General features: G+C 55.3%; 1 protein-coding gene across 1 annotated transcript in view; it reads left to right on the plus strand.

Annotated features, from left to right (window-relative positions):
• Positions 1-16,405, plus strand: part of LOC104386066 — a 30,959-nt gene extending 14,554 nt beyond the window's left edge. Inside the window, exons 2-11 of the mRNA XM_009994599.1 lie at positions 6,843-6,871; positions 9,492-9,581; positions 10,657-10,780; positions 11,022-11,152; positions 11,764-11,966; positions 12,089-12,198; positions 12,478-12,619; positions 13,095-13,956; positions 14,451-14,606; positions 16,250-16,405. Coding sequence (XP_009992901.1) covers positions 6,843-6,871; positions 9,492-9,581; positions 10,657-10,780; positions 11,022-11,152; positions 11,764-11,966; positions 12,089-12,198; positions 12,478-12,619; positions 13,095-13,956; positions 14,451-14,606; positions 16,250-16,405 — 2,003 coding nt within the window. The remainder of the gene's footprint in view (positions 1-6,842; positions 6,872-9,491; positions 9,582-10,656; positions 10,781-11,021; positions 11,153-11,763; positions 11,967-12,088; positions 12,199-12,477; positions 12,620-13,094; positions 13,957-14,450; positions 14,607-16,249) is intronic.
• The last annotated feature ends 629 nt before the right edge of the window (positions 16,406-17,034 follow it).

Raw genomic sequence — 17,034 nt, forward strand, 5'->3', positions numbered from 1 at the left:
TGGCAGTGTTGAAGGGCAGGTTGGATGGGGCTTGGAGCAGCCTGGGCTGGTGGGAGGTGTCCCTGCCCATGCAGGGGGTTGGAACTGGGTGATCTTGAAGGTCTCTTCCAATGTGGAGCTCTTGGAGCAAGTCCAGAGGGGACCATGGTGATGATCCAAGGGCTGGAGCAGCTCTGCTCTGGAGCCAGGCTGAGAGAGTTGGGGTGTTCAGCCTGGAGGAGAGAAGGCTCCAGGGAGACCTTAGAGCAGCTTCCAGTTCCTGAAGGGGCTCCAGGAAAGCTGGGGAGGGACTTGGGACAAGGGCAGGGAGGGATGGGACAAGCAGGAACAGTTTCAAGCTGAAAGAGGAGAGATCTAGGTGGGATCTTAGGAAGAAATTCTTTGCTGTGAGGGTGCTGAGAGCCTGTCCCAGGTTGCCCAGGGAAGCTGTGGCTGCCCCATCCCTGGCAGTGTTGAAGAGCAGGTTGGATGGGGCTTGGAGCAACCTGGGCTGGTTGCCCTGCCCATGTAGGGGGTTGGATCTAGATTATCTTTAAGGTCCCTTCCAACCTAAAGCAGTCTGGGATTCTCTGACACGTGCACACAGGGGCAGATATACACCACAAAGCCCCTGGTGCCAAGAGCAGAAGCAAAAGAGCAGCCATGTCCAGCCATAGCCTCCTTCCCCCTGTGTTGCTCCCCTGCACCAGGGTCTCAGCAGCAGGGGCAGAGGAGAGGAGATGGGCTCTCCAGGCACATCAGCTCAACCCTCCATCCTGTGAAAAATTACCTGGGGTCTCTGGGTATGGGGCATCACCCTCTGCCATCCCAAGCTGCCAGGCTTTGGGATGCATCTCACCTGGGCAAGAAGTGGGGAGCACCTTGGTTTGGAATGGTAAGAGATCCAGGCAGGTGAAGCTGAGTTTGTTTGTGGGTTCCTCTGATGTAGGAAAAATCAAGATTTAGGGTTGAGGCTCATCCTGGGCTGAGTTTCATTGTGTTGATGACTTTGCTGCCCTCCAGAAAGGCTGGTGAAGCACTGGGTGTGTTGGATTATAATCACCTGGGATGTGGTTTCTTGAGGAACCCTTTAACATGAGCTGTGTGAAAGGCACCTCTGCTGTTCCACCTGCCTCCAGTTGTGGCCAAATTAACAGAAGCCCAGAGGAGGGGATTTAGGCAGCTCTGGTGAAACAGCAGCAGCTTGAGGATGTTGGGGATGACCTCAGGAAACCATAGTTCATCTTTTTAACTCCAAACCCTCGCAGGTATCGATGTCTCTTTTTATTTTCTCTCCCCTTTCCCATTCTTTTTGAGCCCTGCTGGTGGGATTGAAAGGCAAAATGAGTGGCCTGGGAGGGCAGTGATTTGCCTTGAAGCATTAGGTTGTTGTGGTTGTTTGGGCTGTGTTTTCTGCCCTGTTGGTTTGGGGTTTTTTTTCCGTGGCAAGGAGCTCTTGAGCCTTTGAGATGCTGAATGTGTGGCCCCAAAGGATGCTCAGGAGGTGGGAAGGACCAGCATGTGGTGCTGGTGTTTCCTGAAGGAAAAGGGGCTGGAAGCTTTTCCCTTCCCCTGAAACCTTAACAATTCCAAGCTGGCTGCTTCCAGGAATGTGTCAGTCAGAGAGGGTGGGAGTGATTCCTTCCAAGGGTGGTTTAGGAAGGGCTGGTCTTGGTGTCTCTCCTGGAGTTGTGGTGCTTGGACATTCCTGCATCCCTGGCACCTGGGGTTGCTTCTGGTTTGTGTGGTGAGAAACTGGGAAATCCTGTTCTGAGATGCTCTCTCACTTTATTTTCTGTTGTTCCATCTGGTTGGAGTTGATGGTGCCAACACAGTGTCTGAATCTATGGGATGGTGCCTCCTCTGTCCGGTTTAAGGCAGGTCGAAGTGATTCAGGTGGGGAGGGGCGAAGGAGGGAAAGCCTCATCCTTTTAGATGCAAACAGTGTTTGCAGACCTCTCTGAGTCTTTACTGCAGCTTTAAAAAAAGAGAAGCCCTTCCAAAGAGCTCTATCTTCAAAATCAGGTTATTGCAAGTGATTTTAGTCCCTTTCAGTTTGAATGCTGGGGTGATGTTGCTCCCTGACAAGCTGTGCTGGAGCTGAAAGTTCAGCTTTGGGAGGCTGTTGTTCAAAACACTCAGCTTCTTCCTTCCTATTTTTATTTTTACTTTTGGTCATCTGCATGTTTAGGGGTTTTTTTTCCCCCCCTTGGTCTATTAGGGAACAGGGTGAGAGGATGAGCAGCCAGGGTTGGTCTTGCCTGCCTGTTCACATGCTCCATCTCCTGCTCAGCATCCTCAGGTACATGAAGCTGAATCCTGAGGAGACTGTTGTAGCTGCTAAGCCCTGTGTGAGGTTGGATCAGAAAACTGAAGTGTCTTGGTGTCTCTTTGTGGTTCTTGAGAGCAGCCCCAGAGCTGCCAGAAGGCAGCTCAGAAGCACCCAGTGCAAACCTTCCCATGAACTGGGAGGAAGGAGGAGTGTGTCCCTGCTTGAGTGCTCCTTGCGGAAGGAGCAAGGCAAAGCAAGGGCAGGAACTGGAGTGTGCTGCCCTGCCTTGGGAGGAGACTCATCTTTGCAGCTTGTTCTCCTGGAGCAGGTCTCAGAAGGATCACAGACACCAATTTACCCAGCAAATTGAGGCCCTCTCTTAAATAATTAGTTCTATGTTTCCTCCCTCCCCTTGCAAAATCAGTGAAATTTTCTCAATTTACAGGGAAATTTGCACAGGCAGAAGTGATTAAACCTCAGGTGGGTTCTTGGTCATTGGTTAAACCTTGGGGAGCTTCTCTCGTTGTGTTTTGGGCTCCTGATTTTTTTGCCTGGCCACATCAATGCTTCAAAATGCAGAGCAGGCTGCCCAGCTCATTAACCACATTCAGGTGACAGTGGCTGATCCTCACAGGTCGAGGTGGATCTCCTGAGGAGCAGTGGGGTGGAAGCAAAGCTGTTGTTTAGCTCTTGGAGATGGGCTGGAGCACCACATGCAAGGAGCATCTGCACCTGCTTTTATCTGAAGGGTGGAGCTTTGAATGTGGGTTTTGGGGAGATACTGTCAGGAGGTCTTTTTAAAGACATTATTTTAAAAACACATCTTTTATTTTTCTTTCATTCAGGAGGTGATATTTTATTTTCTGGTTTGTGTGGCCTGAAGTGAAGGTGTCCCTGCTCCTTTCCTGCATGTTAGGTGACAGAAATCAGAGGGTTTCAGGCCAGTCAGTGTTTTGCTCTTTATATTTGGAGGGGATTAGAGACCATCAAACCTTGTCTTCATTAAGCCAGGTTATTTATCTAAATAAACATCTCAGGGTGACTTGCCACGTCCTGGGTTGGGTGTCTCTGCTGCAGCCCCTGGTGCCAGATTGCTGCTTCTGAAGGACAAGAGCATCTGTGGGTGTGTTTGTCTACTCACTCTGTTCCCATTTTTCTTGCCATCTGGCCAATCTTTCCAGTTTAATGAAGCGGGAAGCAGTTCAGTGCCAGGAGTTTGCCCTGTGCCTTCAGCATCTCTGGGGAAGGATCTCTTGGCCATGGTGGCTTTTGGTCATGCTCTGTCCTCCTGGAAGCAGGCCCTGATTTTTTCCTGGTGCAGCAATGATGATGTAAGTCTGGGCTGCAGGTTGGGTGGACGAGGCATCTTGATGTCTGAGAAGAGGTTCTCTCTGAATTAGATCATCTGAGGGGACCCCCCCTGGCCCTCAGGACAGAGGTGAACTTAGGAGGGGGAGAAGGGCCATGGGAAGGCTGAAGATGCTGGGAGATAGTGGCTGGATGGGAAGCTAGCAGTGTGCCCTGCTGGCTGGGGAAGGGGCTGGAGCACCAGTGTGAGCAGGAGCAGCTGAGGGAGCTGGGGAAAGGGCTGGAGCAGAAGGAGAAGGGTCTGGAGAACTTGTGAGGAGCAGCTGAGGGAGCTGGGGGTGCCCAGCCTGGAGACAAGGAGGTGAGGGGAGACCTTCTGGCTCTGCAGCTGCCTGAGAGGAGGTTGGACCCAAGGGGGTTGGTCTCTTCTCCCAAGGAACAAGCAATAGGACAAGAGGAAACAACTTCAGGTTGTGCCAGGGGAGGTTGAGATTGGATATTAGGAACAATTTCCTCACTGGAAGTGTTGTCATGCTCTGGAAAAGGCTGCCCAGTCCCTATCCCTGCAGGGTTTTTAAAAGCTGTGTAGATGTGGTGTTTGGGGACACAGTTCAGCGGTGGCCTTGGCAGGGCTGGATTAACAGTTGGACTTGATGGTCTGAAAGGTCTTTTCCAACCCAAACTCTTCTTTGATTCTGGGATCAGCTTTGCTGTGCTGACAGCACAGGTGCTGTGAGAGAAGCCAGAGACAAGGTGACAGTGCTTGGCCTGCCTGCACAACAGCCATTTAGGTTTCCACCAGTTTGATGAGCTTGTCCCCACAGTGTCCCTGGGGAGGGTGGCAGGCAATGCCAGCCCTTGTTTGCAGAGGGACCTTGCCAAGCCAAGAGAGGAGGGAGAAACTGAGGCTGCTGCAGAAGGGAACTCGCCTGTTCCCATGGGTTTTGTCCTGCTTTTTTTCAGGAAAATAATCCTTCTTACTGGGTGGAAAACATTAAACATGAAACAACCTCAGTGGATTGGTCAAAACCTTCTTCTCTCTTCTTATCCAAGACCTGATTGGACTGCTGATCACTATGGAGATGTCCTGGCCATCACTGGTGGTGGGGTTCAGTGTCTCCTTGCCTTGTTTTAGTGGTGCCAGCAGTGGTGAAGAGACATGACCCCTCACTGCTCTTGAGTAGTCATGAAATGGTTGAGTTTCCTTTCCCTCCTCCATCAAGGTCTGGAGTGGATTTGGAACCAAGTCACCTCATTTTCTTCCTTCTGAGTCAGCAGCTGATGTGAAACCGTGTTCCCACTGGGAGCTTTTGCTGGGCAGGGAGATTTTGCTTGTTCCTTGGAGATGAGACCAGGTGGGAAGAGAGGGCTCTCCCAGCCTGTCCCCAGAGCAGAGCTGCTCCAGCCCTCTCAGCATCTCCGTGGCCTCCTCTGGATTCACTCCAACAGCTCCATGTCCTTGTGTTGGAGGCTCCAGAGCTCCAACAGGGAAGGGGGGTCCCACAAAAGCAGAGCAGAGGGGGAGAAACCCCTCCCTTGACCTCGCTGCTCACACTCCTGCTGCTGCAGCCCAGGACGTAGCTGCACAGCCAGGCTGCAGGATGCTCCTCTTCCTCCTGCTTCAAGTGAAGACACCTGCTGGGTTAGGAAGACCATCCCCATCCCTTCCCCTGGGGCTAAGCTCACCCCATTCCTGCCTGGCCCTTCCCTGGGGTTCCCAGGAGGAGGAGGAGGAGGCTCCTCGGTTCCGCCTCGTCGGGCTGATGCGTGGTGACAGTTCTGCTGAATCGCTGACCCCAGGCTGTTCCTGCAGAGACAAAGCCAGGGGACACCAGGCAGGAGGTCTGGCTGCAATGTCTGCAGCTAAGGGAGGGTCCCTTGGGTGGAAAAGGCCCTGTTTGAAGGTCCCAGGCAGACCCCCGGGGAGATTCTGGTTGCTATGGGTGGCCCCTTGGTCCCAGTTGCTCTGATCCTGGGCTGGGCAGCACCATCTGGGCCATCCTCTGGGTTTAACTGGTGTTTCCTCTGGCCCCAGAGCTTGGGAGAAGCCCACATGCTGGGCAAAGTCTTATTTATTATTTTTTTTTTTTTTAGGCATTGGTTGGGATCAAGTTTGGCTTTTGGGGGGAAATATCAAACCTCTATACCCCCAGGGCGATCTGGCTGCAGGATGCTCCTCTTCCTCCTGCTTCAAGTGAAGACACCTGCTGGGTTAGGAAGACCATCCCCATCCCTTCCCCTGGGGCTAAGCTCACCCCATTCCTGCCTGGCCCTTCCCTGGGGTTCCCAGGAGGAGGAGGAGGAGGCTCCTCGGTTCCGCCTCGTCGGGCTGATGCGTGGTGACAGTTCTGCTGAATCGCTGACCCCAGGCTGTTCCTGCAGAGACAAAGCCAGGGGACACCAGGCAGGAGGTCTGGCTGCAATGTCTGTAGCTAAGGGAGGGTCCCTTGGGTGGAAAAAGCCCTGTTTGAAGGTCCCAGGCAGACCCCCGGGGAGATTCTGGTTGCTATGGGTGGCCCCTTGGTCCCAGTTGCTCTGATCCTGGGCTGGGCAGCACCATCTGGGCCATCCTCTGGGTTTAACTGGTGTTTCCTCTGGCCCCAGAGCTTGGGAGAAGCCCACATGCTGGTGGCAAAGTCTTATTTATTATTTATTTTTTTTAGGCATTGGTTGTGATCAAGTTTGGCTTTTGTGGGGAAATATCAAACCTCTTATCACCCAGGGTGATCTTTATCTTGCCCCTCCAGCCCAGCAGCCTGGGAGCCAGCAGAGGAGCACTGAAGGCCTTCAATAATTCAGTGCTCCTACATTTCTTGCCCCCAGGGATGATCAGAAAAGCAAGTTGCTGGCAGGGCACTGCTAGAAACCTGCTCCATCCCCATCACAGGGCCCTGCCTGGAGGATGTGGCCACTGGGCTTCCCCACGTTGCTCTTCTTGATGGCCCATCTGTGCTCCCATGGGCTCCAAGCCAGGCAGGGGACACTGGGTGTTCCCAGGGAATGGGGAGGGCTTTGGGAGAAGTTGAGGGTATTGGGTGAAAACCATCCTGTTCAAATCAGCTCTTCTGAGGGGTGAAGCAAAGGGCTGACACTTCATGACAGCTTCCCCTGGCAGTGGATGCAGGCAGTGGGTGCTCCAGGGGGTGGTGGTGGGTTGTGTGTGTGTTCCTGCAGCACTGAAGCCCCTTCTCTCTGCTCTGTGTAGTTGCTCTGAAGACTCATGGTGCCCAAGAAGCAGTGAGGGATGGAGGCAGCAGCAAGGGACCAGCTCCAGGCTCAGCAGCTGTGCCAGAGGGTGAGCTGCTCCTACAGGTTAGTGCTCCTCCTTGGCCACCCGGCCCTGCTCGATGCCTTCAAGGGTATTTTCCTCTCCTCCCCTTGCCAGCACCTTGGAACTTCATCCAAAAAAACCCCAAACCCAGGCTGTTCTGTCACTGAGTGCAGGGTGATGTGGTGAAGCAGTGGGTTCTTGTGCTTCTGACTGAGGAGAAGCTTAAGATTCAGGTCCCTAGGGCAGAAACTCTGCTGCTGCTTCTCTCTTCTCCCCCTCCTTCCTGAAGGGAATGGCCACCTGGATGTTGTGTGGGTGTCAGAACCCCCTCCATCTCAGTGGAATCAGTGCTAAACCTGGGACCACAGAGGCTGAGCTCTTGTGCTGCTCTGTGTATGTAGGTCTGAGCTTTGACGTGGGAGCCAAGATGTTGGGAGTGGGGCTGCCAGTGTGGTCCTGAGTCAGGGGTTGTTGCCCAAACACTGGTGAAAAGAAGGAGGAAGATGTCATGGAGTTCTTCCCTGGCTTTCAGGCAGCAATACACAACACTGAGGACATCTGTAGGTGCTGATGGGCTATATGCTCTTTCCCTCCCTGCCTGGCACCCAAACCCAGGCTGCAGCACTGTCCCCTGGCTGGCTCTTGTCCAGAGCAGGGCAAGCATGCTGGTCAGCCCCAGCTCCTGTCCTGCATCACTAAGTGTCATGACTGTCCTGCTGGAGAGCTGGGATCTTGGTGTTGGGTGAGAGCAAGGCTAAAGCTGAGCTGGTGAATAACCAAAACCCTGAATAAATCACAAGAACTATGGTCAGTGGGACTTGCCAGAGATGTATGTCCTGCTCATCAACTCGATGCCATCCTTGTAGATGTATCAAGGTGGGTGTTAAATGCTCTGGGTTGGTGTGGCTCTTCCAGGGGCCTGTCTGTGTGATGCTGGACACATCAGGGGCTCAGGACCTGCCTCTGTGCCATGCAGAAATGTCCCTGCATGTTTCGAAAACTACTTCCACCAGCCCTGTCACCTTTCATGTCTAAACTTCCATCTTTTGGTCCTCCCTGATCCTTCCCTTTCTCTGGTCCAATTTTCCAGCCTTACTTCTTTGTCTCTCCTTTCCCACCAAGGCTGCCTCCAGCAGCAGAGGGAAATATCTAACAACCATAGAATCATTTTGGTTAGAGAAGACCTTTAAGTTCAAGTCCAACCCTTAACCCAGCACTACCAAGCCCACCAGTGAACCATGTCCCTCAGCACCACATCTTCTTCATGGCTTTGAAATTTCCCCAGGGATGAGGACTCCACCCCTGCCCTGAGCAGCCTGAGCCAGGACTGACAACCCTTTCCAGGAAGGAATTGTTCCCAAGATCCAACCTTAACCTCCCCTGGCACAACTTGAGCCTGTTTCCTCTTCTTCTATCACTTTTTCCTGGGGAGCAGAGCCCGACCCCCTCGGCTCCAACCTCCTCTCAGCAGCTGCAGAGCCAGCAGGTCTCCCCTCACCTCCTTGCCTCCAGGATCAACACCTCCAGCTCCCTCAGCTGCTCCTCACAAGTTCTCCAGCCCCTTCCCCAGCTCCTTTGCCCTTCCCTGGACATGCTCCAGCCCCTCCATGTCCTCCCTATTGTGAGGGCCCCAAAATTGGACACATCTTAAACTGGGGTGAACCATGAAAACCTCTCTAAAGGGGCTGGGCTCTCAGGAAGGCTGAGAACCAGGTGGGCCACCTCTGCCCAGGTGCACCTCCCTGGGTGCTGGGTGTTGCCTCTGGGTGCTGGTTGGTGCTGGGGGGGCAGGACAGGGTGGTGCTGGGTGCTGCTGTGGCAGAGAGATGCCTCTGGAGTGGCTCCAAAGGGTTAAAGTGCACTTGGCAGCACTAATTAACCTCTGCAGCAGATTCCCACCCACTGAGATCAACCCCCAGTAAATAGAGTGTTTGTACCCAGAATAAAGGGAAAGGAGAAGGGGGGGAGAGGGAAACACCCGACCTGGTCGATGAAACAGGAGTTGGCAGCAACAATAGCTGGACTTGGCTGAGACCACAGGCTAGACCCTAATGAATCCTGATGTCCCTGCCTTGCAAAGTGGGGGGAGCAGGTCAGGGCTGGGTCCTGGGGCTTCCCTGCCTGCAGGCAGGTTTGTGCTGCAGGGCAACTCTCAGCTCTGGGCAGACACAGGGCTGGTGGGGTCCAGGCTGCAGGAGAACCTCAGCCCCCTAAAAGGGCTCCTGTTTCAGGCATCCCCATGGGGGCCTGTTGGCCTGGCAGGGCAATGCTGTGCCAGTTCAGCTTCTGCAGAGCTAAACTGGTGGGGTTTTTTTCCTTGGGATTTCAGTGCCTTTGCTCTGTGGGCTCAGAGGGGTTTGTTGGAAGTCTGCTGGGATCATTGCAGAGCTGGGGAAACTGAGTCACAGAGGGATGGCTGCCTCTCAGGGCCAAGGGGACATTCCTGGAGGTCTGCTTCTTGGCCTGGCAAAGCCATTATATGGTCTTCAAAGCTCTGGGCTTGTCCCCCATGGTTGGCAGAGGCTGGTGCAGTGCTTTGGGTTGCTCCCCTGCATCTTGAGGGTGCCTGGGACCAGGCAGGACTTGGGTGGCCAGTGGCTGAGCAGAATGAAACTCACCATGCAGCCAGGAGAGGGTGATGTGATCTCCTCTCTCCCCCAGGCCCTCGATGGCTTCGTGCTGGTGGTGACATCAGAAGGGCTGATATTTTACTCCTCCCATACGATTCAGGACTACCTGGGATTTCATCAGGTTGGTGGGACACGCTGGGGAGGGTTTGCAGAGGGGATTTTCCCTTGGCAGGGCTTGGTCTTGTGTATTTTGACCTGAAGGGGCTCCAGGAAAGCTGGGGAGGGACTTTCTACAAGCACGTGGAGTGATGTGAGGAGGGGAAATGGTTTTAAGCTGAAAGAGGGGAGTTTTAGGTGAGATAATAGGATGAAATACTTCACTATGAGGGTGTTGAGACACAGGTTGCCCAGGGAAGCTGTGGCTGCCCCATCCTGGAAGTGTTGAAGGGCAGGTTGGATGGGGCTTGGAGCAACCTGGGCTGGTGGGAGGTGTCCCTGCCCATGGCAAGGGGATTGCAACTGGATGATCTTTAAGGTCCCTTCCAACCCAGACCTGTCTGTGGTTCTATGACCCTAAGTCTGGGGTTTCCTGCCCAGTTTGCCTTCAGGCACCCACTCCTCTGGGTGACCCCTGGTGATTCCCATGAGGCTGCAATGCTTTGTGGTTATCTGGGCAACCCAGGTAACCTGGAAGGCACTTGGTCAGATGTGTGGGGAAGTGGGACTTTAGGAGAGTCCTTTAGTTACTGCTGGTTGGTGGTGTTCCCACCCAGCTGGCTTTCCCCATCAGGACCACTTACCTGAGCAGAAGGAGCAAGTGCTAGAGCAGGTGCCTTGTTCTGTCTGGACCAGGGTAGGAATGGGGTGGCTTTGCTGCTCTTTTGCTCCCAAGCCCATGTTTTCATCTCATAAGTCAGCACTAGGATTTTGAAGGACACCACGATACGGGGACGGGCATGTCAGGGAGGTGCTGTGCAACTGCTGCTGGTGGCTTTTTAGGAGGGAGGAGGGGAAGGTTTGGCCCAGCACAAGCAAGCAGTCCTTTGAGACGTGCTGCATGTTCCCACCAGCAGCAGTTCTTGGTGGAAGGGGTCAAACCTCATGCAGTCAGTGACCTAGTTGAGCGCTGGGGAAACTAGGTGGGATATGGCCAACAAGACGGGGTCTGAGCCTGTCACAGGCTCTCTCTAGGTGGGACATGAAGACTGGGGCCTGTGGGCAGGCCACAGAGCCCATGCATTGCTTTTCTCCTCTAGACAGATGTCATGCACCAGAGTGTCTTTGAGCTGATCCACACTGGGGACCAGCAGGCATTCAGACGCAACCTCCACTGGGCCCTCAACCCACCACACTCTCCTGAGGGTGAGCCTTCTCCAGGAGGTAAATGTGGGCTGGGAGCCAGACATCCTAGTTGTCACAAGGTGTCTAGCTCCCCAGGGATGTTGGGAAACTCGGTTCCCTGCCATTCCTTGCATGGGTCTTGCATCCTTGTGGCTCAGGCTGTGGGTTCATCCAAAGTCCTGGACATCACCATGGGTTCCTGCTGCAGCCCCCGATGCTGGGGACCCCCAACCCTTGCTGGGGACCCTTCCTTGCTTCTCTCAGTCCCTCTCTCCCACAGGAGGGAAGAGTCTTGGCTCTTCTGCTGTCGCCTACAAGCCAGATCAGCTGCCCCCTGAAAATTCCTCCTTTCTGGAAAGGAGCTTCGTGTGCCGCTTCCGCTGCCTCCTGGACAATTCCTCTGGCTTCCTGGTGAGTGCAGACCCCACGCTGTCACCTCCCCAGCAGTGGGGATGCAGGCTCACCCCGAGGGCTCTGTGCCACTTCTGCAGCATCCAAGTTGCCTTTGAGAGACCCCAGTGCTCCTTTCTGCCCCACACAAGCCCCGTGTGTCTCAACCGGGATCTACCTCTGCTGGTTTCCAGAGGTTTGGTCTGTGCCTCCAACCTCTCCACCTGGGTTTTGTTCTTCTCCCATCAGAGATGCTGAATCTTGAACCCAAGTGCTTTTCCTCCACACGTTTTCCCAGGTTTTTGTGTTAAAGGCATGTCTAAAGACCCTCCTCCTCCCTGCTGCAGGTTAGATTCTTGCCTTCAGACCCCCAGGTGTAGGGACACTGCTTCTCCCTTGGGTGCTGCTCCGGGCTGGCAGGGAGCAGCTGCAGGGGGAGCAAGCAGAGGGCTGCTGTCACAAGGAGCTCAGTATAGCACCCCCCAGCTCCTCTGCCTCATTTTAGTGGGGAGTGTTGGAATCACAAGGGTTCTTGGCATCCATTCTGCAGTGAGAGGGTTTGCTTTCTGTGCAGCCCTTCTCCCTCTCTGTCCGATTTCTGGCATCACATGAAACTCTCCTCCTCTTCCCAGGCTTTAAACCTCCAGGGCAGGCTGAAACTCCTCCACGGGCAGAACAAAAGGTCTGAAGACGGGTCTGCACTGCCACCCCAGCTGGCTCTCTTTGCCATCTCCACCCCCTTGCAGCCCCCCTCCATCCTGCAGATCCAAACCAAGAGCATGATCTTCAGGACGAAGCACAAGCTGGACTTCACCCCTTTGGCGTGTGACGCCAAGTGAGCAGCAGAGTTGGGTTGGAGGGGTGATGCTGTGAGCTGCCAGGGGGCTGGGCCATACCCTGCCCTGCCTGGGTGATGCTCTGCCTCTCCAGCTGGGTGTCTTGTCTTGCTCCCCACAGGGGGAAGCTGGTTTTGGGCTACACGGAGGCGGAGCTGCGGACGTGCGGCACTGGTTACCAGTTTGTCCACACTGCCGACATGCTGTACTGCGCCGAGAACCACGTCAGGAGTAAGAGCCTCTCCCTTGGTCCTTCCTGCCCACCTCTCAGCTCTGCTGGCTGCAGCAGGGAGCCTGGCAACTCTTTTCCCCCCACCACGGGAAGCTTTGTGCTTTGCTGGGATGCTCCTGCCAGGGGAGCCCGGGGCGGCGAAGGGGGCTTGGCTGGGATGGTGTCCCCTGCGTGCGCCAGCCCTGCTGCTGCCACCCTGCCTGCTTCTTTTGGCTGGGAACAGGGGCAGCCCAGGCTCTGGGGACAAGCTGGCAGCCCTGCCTCCTTCCTCCTGGCAGTGATGAGGACGGGGGAGAGCGGGCTGACGGTTTTCCGGCTGCTGACGAAGGAGAAGCGCTGGAAGTGGGTACAGGCCAACGCGCGGCTCGTCTACCGGCACAGCAAGCCCGAGTACATCCTGGTCACCCAGAGGCCCCTCGTGTAAGTGCCAGCTGGCTCAGCCCAGCCTAGCTTGCCTTCTCCCCTCGGGGTGGGCTCTGGAATGAGCAGGGCAGGGTGTTTGGTTTGTCGCCGCTGCTTGGGACTCGCCCTGGTGGCCGCTCTCGGGACGCGTGGGGGCAGAACCTGGGGCAACATCCCTGGCCTGAGGGGTGGCTGCAGCTTAGATGAGCAGGGAAAAGGGGTGACTTCTGTCTGGCAGACCCCTTTGAGTCTCCTCTTGGTTAGGCTGCAGTGAAGTGGGTTTGTGTGTGTCTGTATAAAAACAAGCACGTGCACTCGTAGGCAAACGCACACGGAAACGTGTGCGCGCACGGGGTCCTGCTTGGTTGGTGCATGATGCTGCTCATAGCAAAGGGACCTTGGCTTGCAGGAACCACAGCTCTCCATTGCAGCAGCATTTTGTGGCATGTGTTTCTGGATGTACAACCCCCACTCTGCTCTTCCTGCCCTGCAGAGATGAAGAAGGAGGAGAGCACCTTCGTAAACGGTCCATGCATCTTCCCTTTACCTTTGCTACAGGAGAGGCACTCTTATACCAAAGTGCTTACCCTCTCCCGGGCTTCCCTGACCCTTTCCAGAGCAAAGGGAAAACCAGCAGGTCCAGGAAAGCCTCCCAGAGGCACGGAGGGCACTCCCAGAAGGATGCTGTTGACCCCAGTTCTCTGCTGGGTGCCGTGATGCAACAGGAGAAGGCTGTTTATGTCTCCCACCCAGCTCCTGCACCTAACCACTCCTTCAGCAGCAGTTTTGGGGACCGCCTCGAGGATGCAGGAAGAGATGCTGGGAGTGTGAGCATGGCTGCAGTTCCTTTGAAGGGGGACAGCCTCAAAGAGGGGCTCGTGGATTTGCAGCAGGACTGCCCTGTCTTGGCCACCTTGGACTCACTCTCCATTAAAAGCAATGAGAGCTGCTCCAACCGTGAGCAATTCGGGGCACTTGAGGGCCTGGGGTTGAATCATGAGGACCTGGAGCTCCTGCTGCTGAATGAGAAAATGGTGATGGTCAACAGGGACCCTGAGCACAGCCCAGCCCTGAACAGCTGCTTTGCCAGCAATGAGATCCTCTCCTACATCCACGCCACTCTGGTGAGCAAGTCCGAAGGGGGACAACAGGTCTGTCCCCTGCCAGGCACCTCCCCAAGCCCCCAGGGAGGGACTGCCACCTACCAGGCCCACGTGGAGGACAAGGACTCTCAGTTCTTGCCCCAGCCTGTGATGCAGCCCAGCGTGGCCCCAGGCCAGCCCCCTGCTCCCCTCTGGGAGCAACCAGTGCCAGCTGAGGAGGAGGAAGAGCCATCTGATGGCTTGCCGTGGGAGGTCTGCTCAGCTTCCTCCAGCCAGCACAGGGCACCTCATGGGACAAAGCACCCACTTCACCCCCAGGAGTCCCCTGCCCACGGGAGCCAGCAGGGGCTCAGCAGCTGGAGGGTGACTTCACCACTGTGTGTCCCACCCGAGAAGGTCCCTGTCACTCCTTCTCCCTGCCCAGCCAGCCCAAACACTGTCACTTGCCAGTGAACAGGTCGTGCAGCCACAGCCCTGGCTCTGCTCCACACCTCCTGCCCAGCAGCAGCCCCAGCCCATGGCAGGACTATGTTGCCCCACTCCTGGGCTCCTCAGCTCAGCCTCTTCTTTCTGGCATCAGCCAAGACTTTGTCTCCCAGCACCAGGGCTGCTTGGGTGCAGGGCCTGATGTGCCCACCACCCACCTCAACCTGAGCAGATTGTGCAGTGTGGAAGCTGCCAGCAGCCTGGGGGCTCAGGAAGAGATGCCTCCACACCCTGGGTTTGTCTCCCCTTCCTCATACCAGCTTAATCCCAAGAAGCAGCCCAGCCCTGCTCCCTCCACCTCCCAGCACCCTTTTCCAGGCTCATCTGCAGAGCATTTTGGGAACGTTGTCAGCCCCTTGGAGACTCCTGGGAACTCCTATGGGACATACACCCTGAGCCAGGAGAGCAGGCACAAGGTAAGGGCCTTTCTCCACTCTCATCCTCAGCTTTTTCTCTACTGGGATTTCCTGGAGGTCTCAGTTTGACGAGGAGCAGCTGAGGGAACTGGGGGTGTCCAGCCTGGAGCAAAGGAGGCTGAGCCTTCTGGCTCCCTGAAAGGAAGTTGAAGTGAGATGGGTCAGGAGGGGTTGGTCTCTTCTCCCAAGTCACAAGCAATAGGACAAGAGGAAGCAGCCTGAAGTTGCACCAGGGGAGGTTTAGGTTGGATCTTGGGACCAGTTTATTCTCTGAAAGGGTTGTCAGGCCTTGGCCCAGGCTGCTTAAGGCAGTGGTGGAGTCCTCATCCCTGCAGGGATTTAAAAGAGGTGGAGAGCCAGCCTAGATCCTGGAGGAGCCCATCTCTGGAGTGATGCTTCCCCATCCCAGGGCACCACCAGACAGGCTGATGTGTCCAAGTCTGTCCTGTCTCCCTGCTTACTCTGCCCTGGCAATTACTGTCCCCAAGGCAGCTTTTTACTTGGTGCCAGACATCTTCTGTCACTGGGATTGGTGCCCTGCTGTCTCACAGGGGCCTGTTAACTTCTGGAACCTTCACATGCTGTCAAAGCAGCTTCTAGTTCTTCCTGAAGGCCATAATCTCCACCTGGGGTGCTCCCATTCTCCATCTCTTCCACCCAACACACCAGGTTCCTTCTAGCTTTGTTGAAGAGCTTGACTCTGATCCTGCCTATGGGTTTGGGAGCTTGTAGGACCTGTGGAGAACAGCCCCAGCACTTCTGTAGTGCTTGGTGACCACCTCATGTGGCTGGCATGGTCTTGCCTTGCCAGGAGGAGTGCAGCAGGGGTGCAAGGCCCAGGCACTTGCTTCAGATGCAGTCCAGCTGCATTTACAGCTCATTGAAGGAGTGAGCTGCAGGGCTGTGACACACCTTGGCAGGTTCTGCAGGGGTCAGTTAGCAGGTTGGGAGGTCAGTTAGTGCCTGCTGAGGAGGTTGAATGCATTGACCCTTTGTGTGCTTTCAGAGCCACAGAGATGCTGGAGGGAGGGGAACATCTCCCTGCTGAGGAAAGGCTGAGGGAGCTGGGGCTGTTGGGCTTGGGGAAGAGGAGACTGAGGGGCCACCTCATCCATGGGCACAAATCTGTTCAGGGCAGTGTCAGGAGGGCAGAGCCAGGCTTTGTGCAGTGATGTCCAGTGACAGGACAAGGGGCAGTGGGTGCAAACTGGAGCACAGGAGGTTCCATGTGAATCTCAGGAAGAACTTGTTTGCTGTGAGAGTGCCAGAGCCCTGGGCCAGGCTGCCCAGAGAGGCTGTGGAGTCTCCTTCTCTGGAGACATTCCAACCCCCCTGGGCACGTTCCTGTGTGATGTGCTCTGGGTGCCCCTGCTCTGGCAGGGGGGTTGGGCTGGGGGAGCTTTCCAGGTCCCTTCCAGCCCCTGGGATTCTGGGATTCAGCCTCTTGCCAATGAAGGGACAGGTCAGAATTTGTGAGACAGGACCTGGGCAAAGGTGTTGGGGGTGTGTTATGGGGTCACCAGGGTGGAAGAGCAGGAGCAAAACTGCTCCTCTCCTACCAGCCTCCTCTGGGCACTAGTCCCGTCACTACTAGTAAAAAGCTGCAAAGTGCCTCAACACCCTGTTGTTTCTCTCTCTTCTAGCCTGGCAGTGGCTGCATTTTGCCCAACACTCTTGTGAGACCCTCTGGAGACCACCCAGTGCTGGGGGGGAGCCTGGTTCCCCCTTGCCAACTCCATCCCCGAGTAGAAGTGCTGCCAGATGACCCTCATGCCTCCAACAGGGACTTCTGCCTCTAGGAGAGAGAGCCTGGACCAGACAAAGCAGGACCACTCCCCAGGGAAGGAGCTATCTTCAAGTTGCAGATATCCAACGTTTCCCTCACCAAGTCCTGCCCTTGTTCTTGATGTCAGTTGCTTTGGCTCAGTGGGAGGTTGTTGGGGTTTTTTTTGTGTGGTTTTGGTTTGGTTTTAATGTCATTTTTCTTACCAACTTCCCACCATCACCCCCCTGCTGAGGCTCCATGTGCTGGACCTGTGGAGGTGTCCCGGGCCTGAGGAGGGCAGTGGGGCTGGAGGGCAGGTTTCCCCGGGGCATGGGAGACAGCTGGGCCATGAGGTGGGTCAGCTGGTCCCTGCAGCCTTGTCTTTATCTCTTGGTGTCCAAGAGTTGTGTCTCAGCTGGAGGATCTCAGAGATCCTATTTGTCACTTGCTGTCTCTCATCCTGACCACCCAGCCTCCTTGCTCTTCTTTCTCCAGTGAGTTGAGTGTCTGCCCATCCTGCCTTCATGTCATGCTGAGAGTCAGCTTGGAAATGGTTGGGCCTTTTCTGGCTGCTGCTGCCTTTTAAATGACATTCAGAGACTTAACTGTTGCTAAAAAGAGTTGATCTCTACCAGCAGCCAGGCTGATGTGTTGGAGGTGTGA

This window comes from Chaetura pelagica, unplaced genomic scaffold, assembly GCF_000747805.2.
Source record: "Chaetura pelagica isolate M959 unplaced genomic scaffold, ChaPel_1.0 scaffold203, whole genome shotgun sequence".
NCBI classification, from domain to species: domain Eukaryota; kingdom Metazoa; phylum Chordata; class Aves; order Apodiformes; family Apodidae; genus Chaetura; species Chaetura pelagica.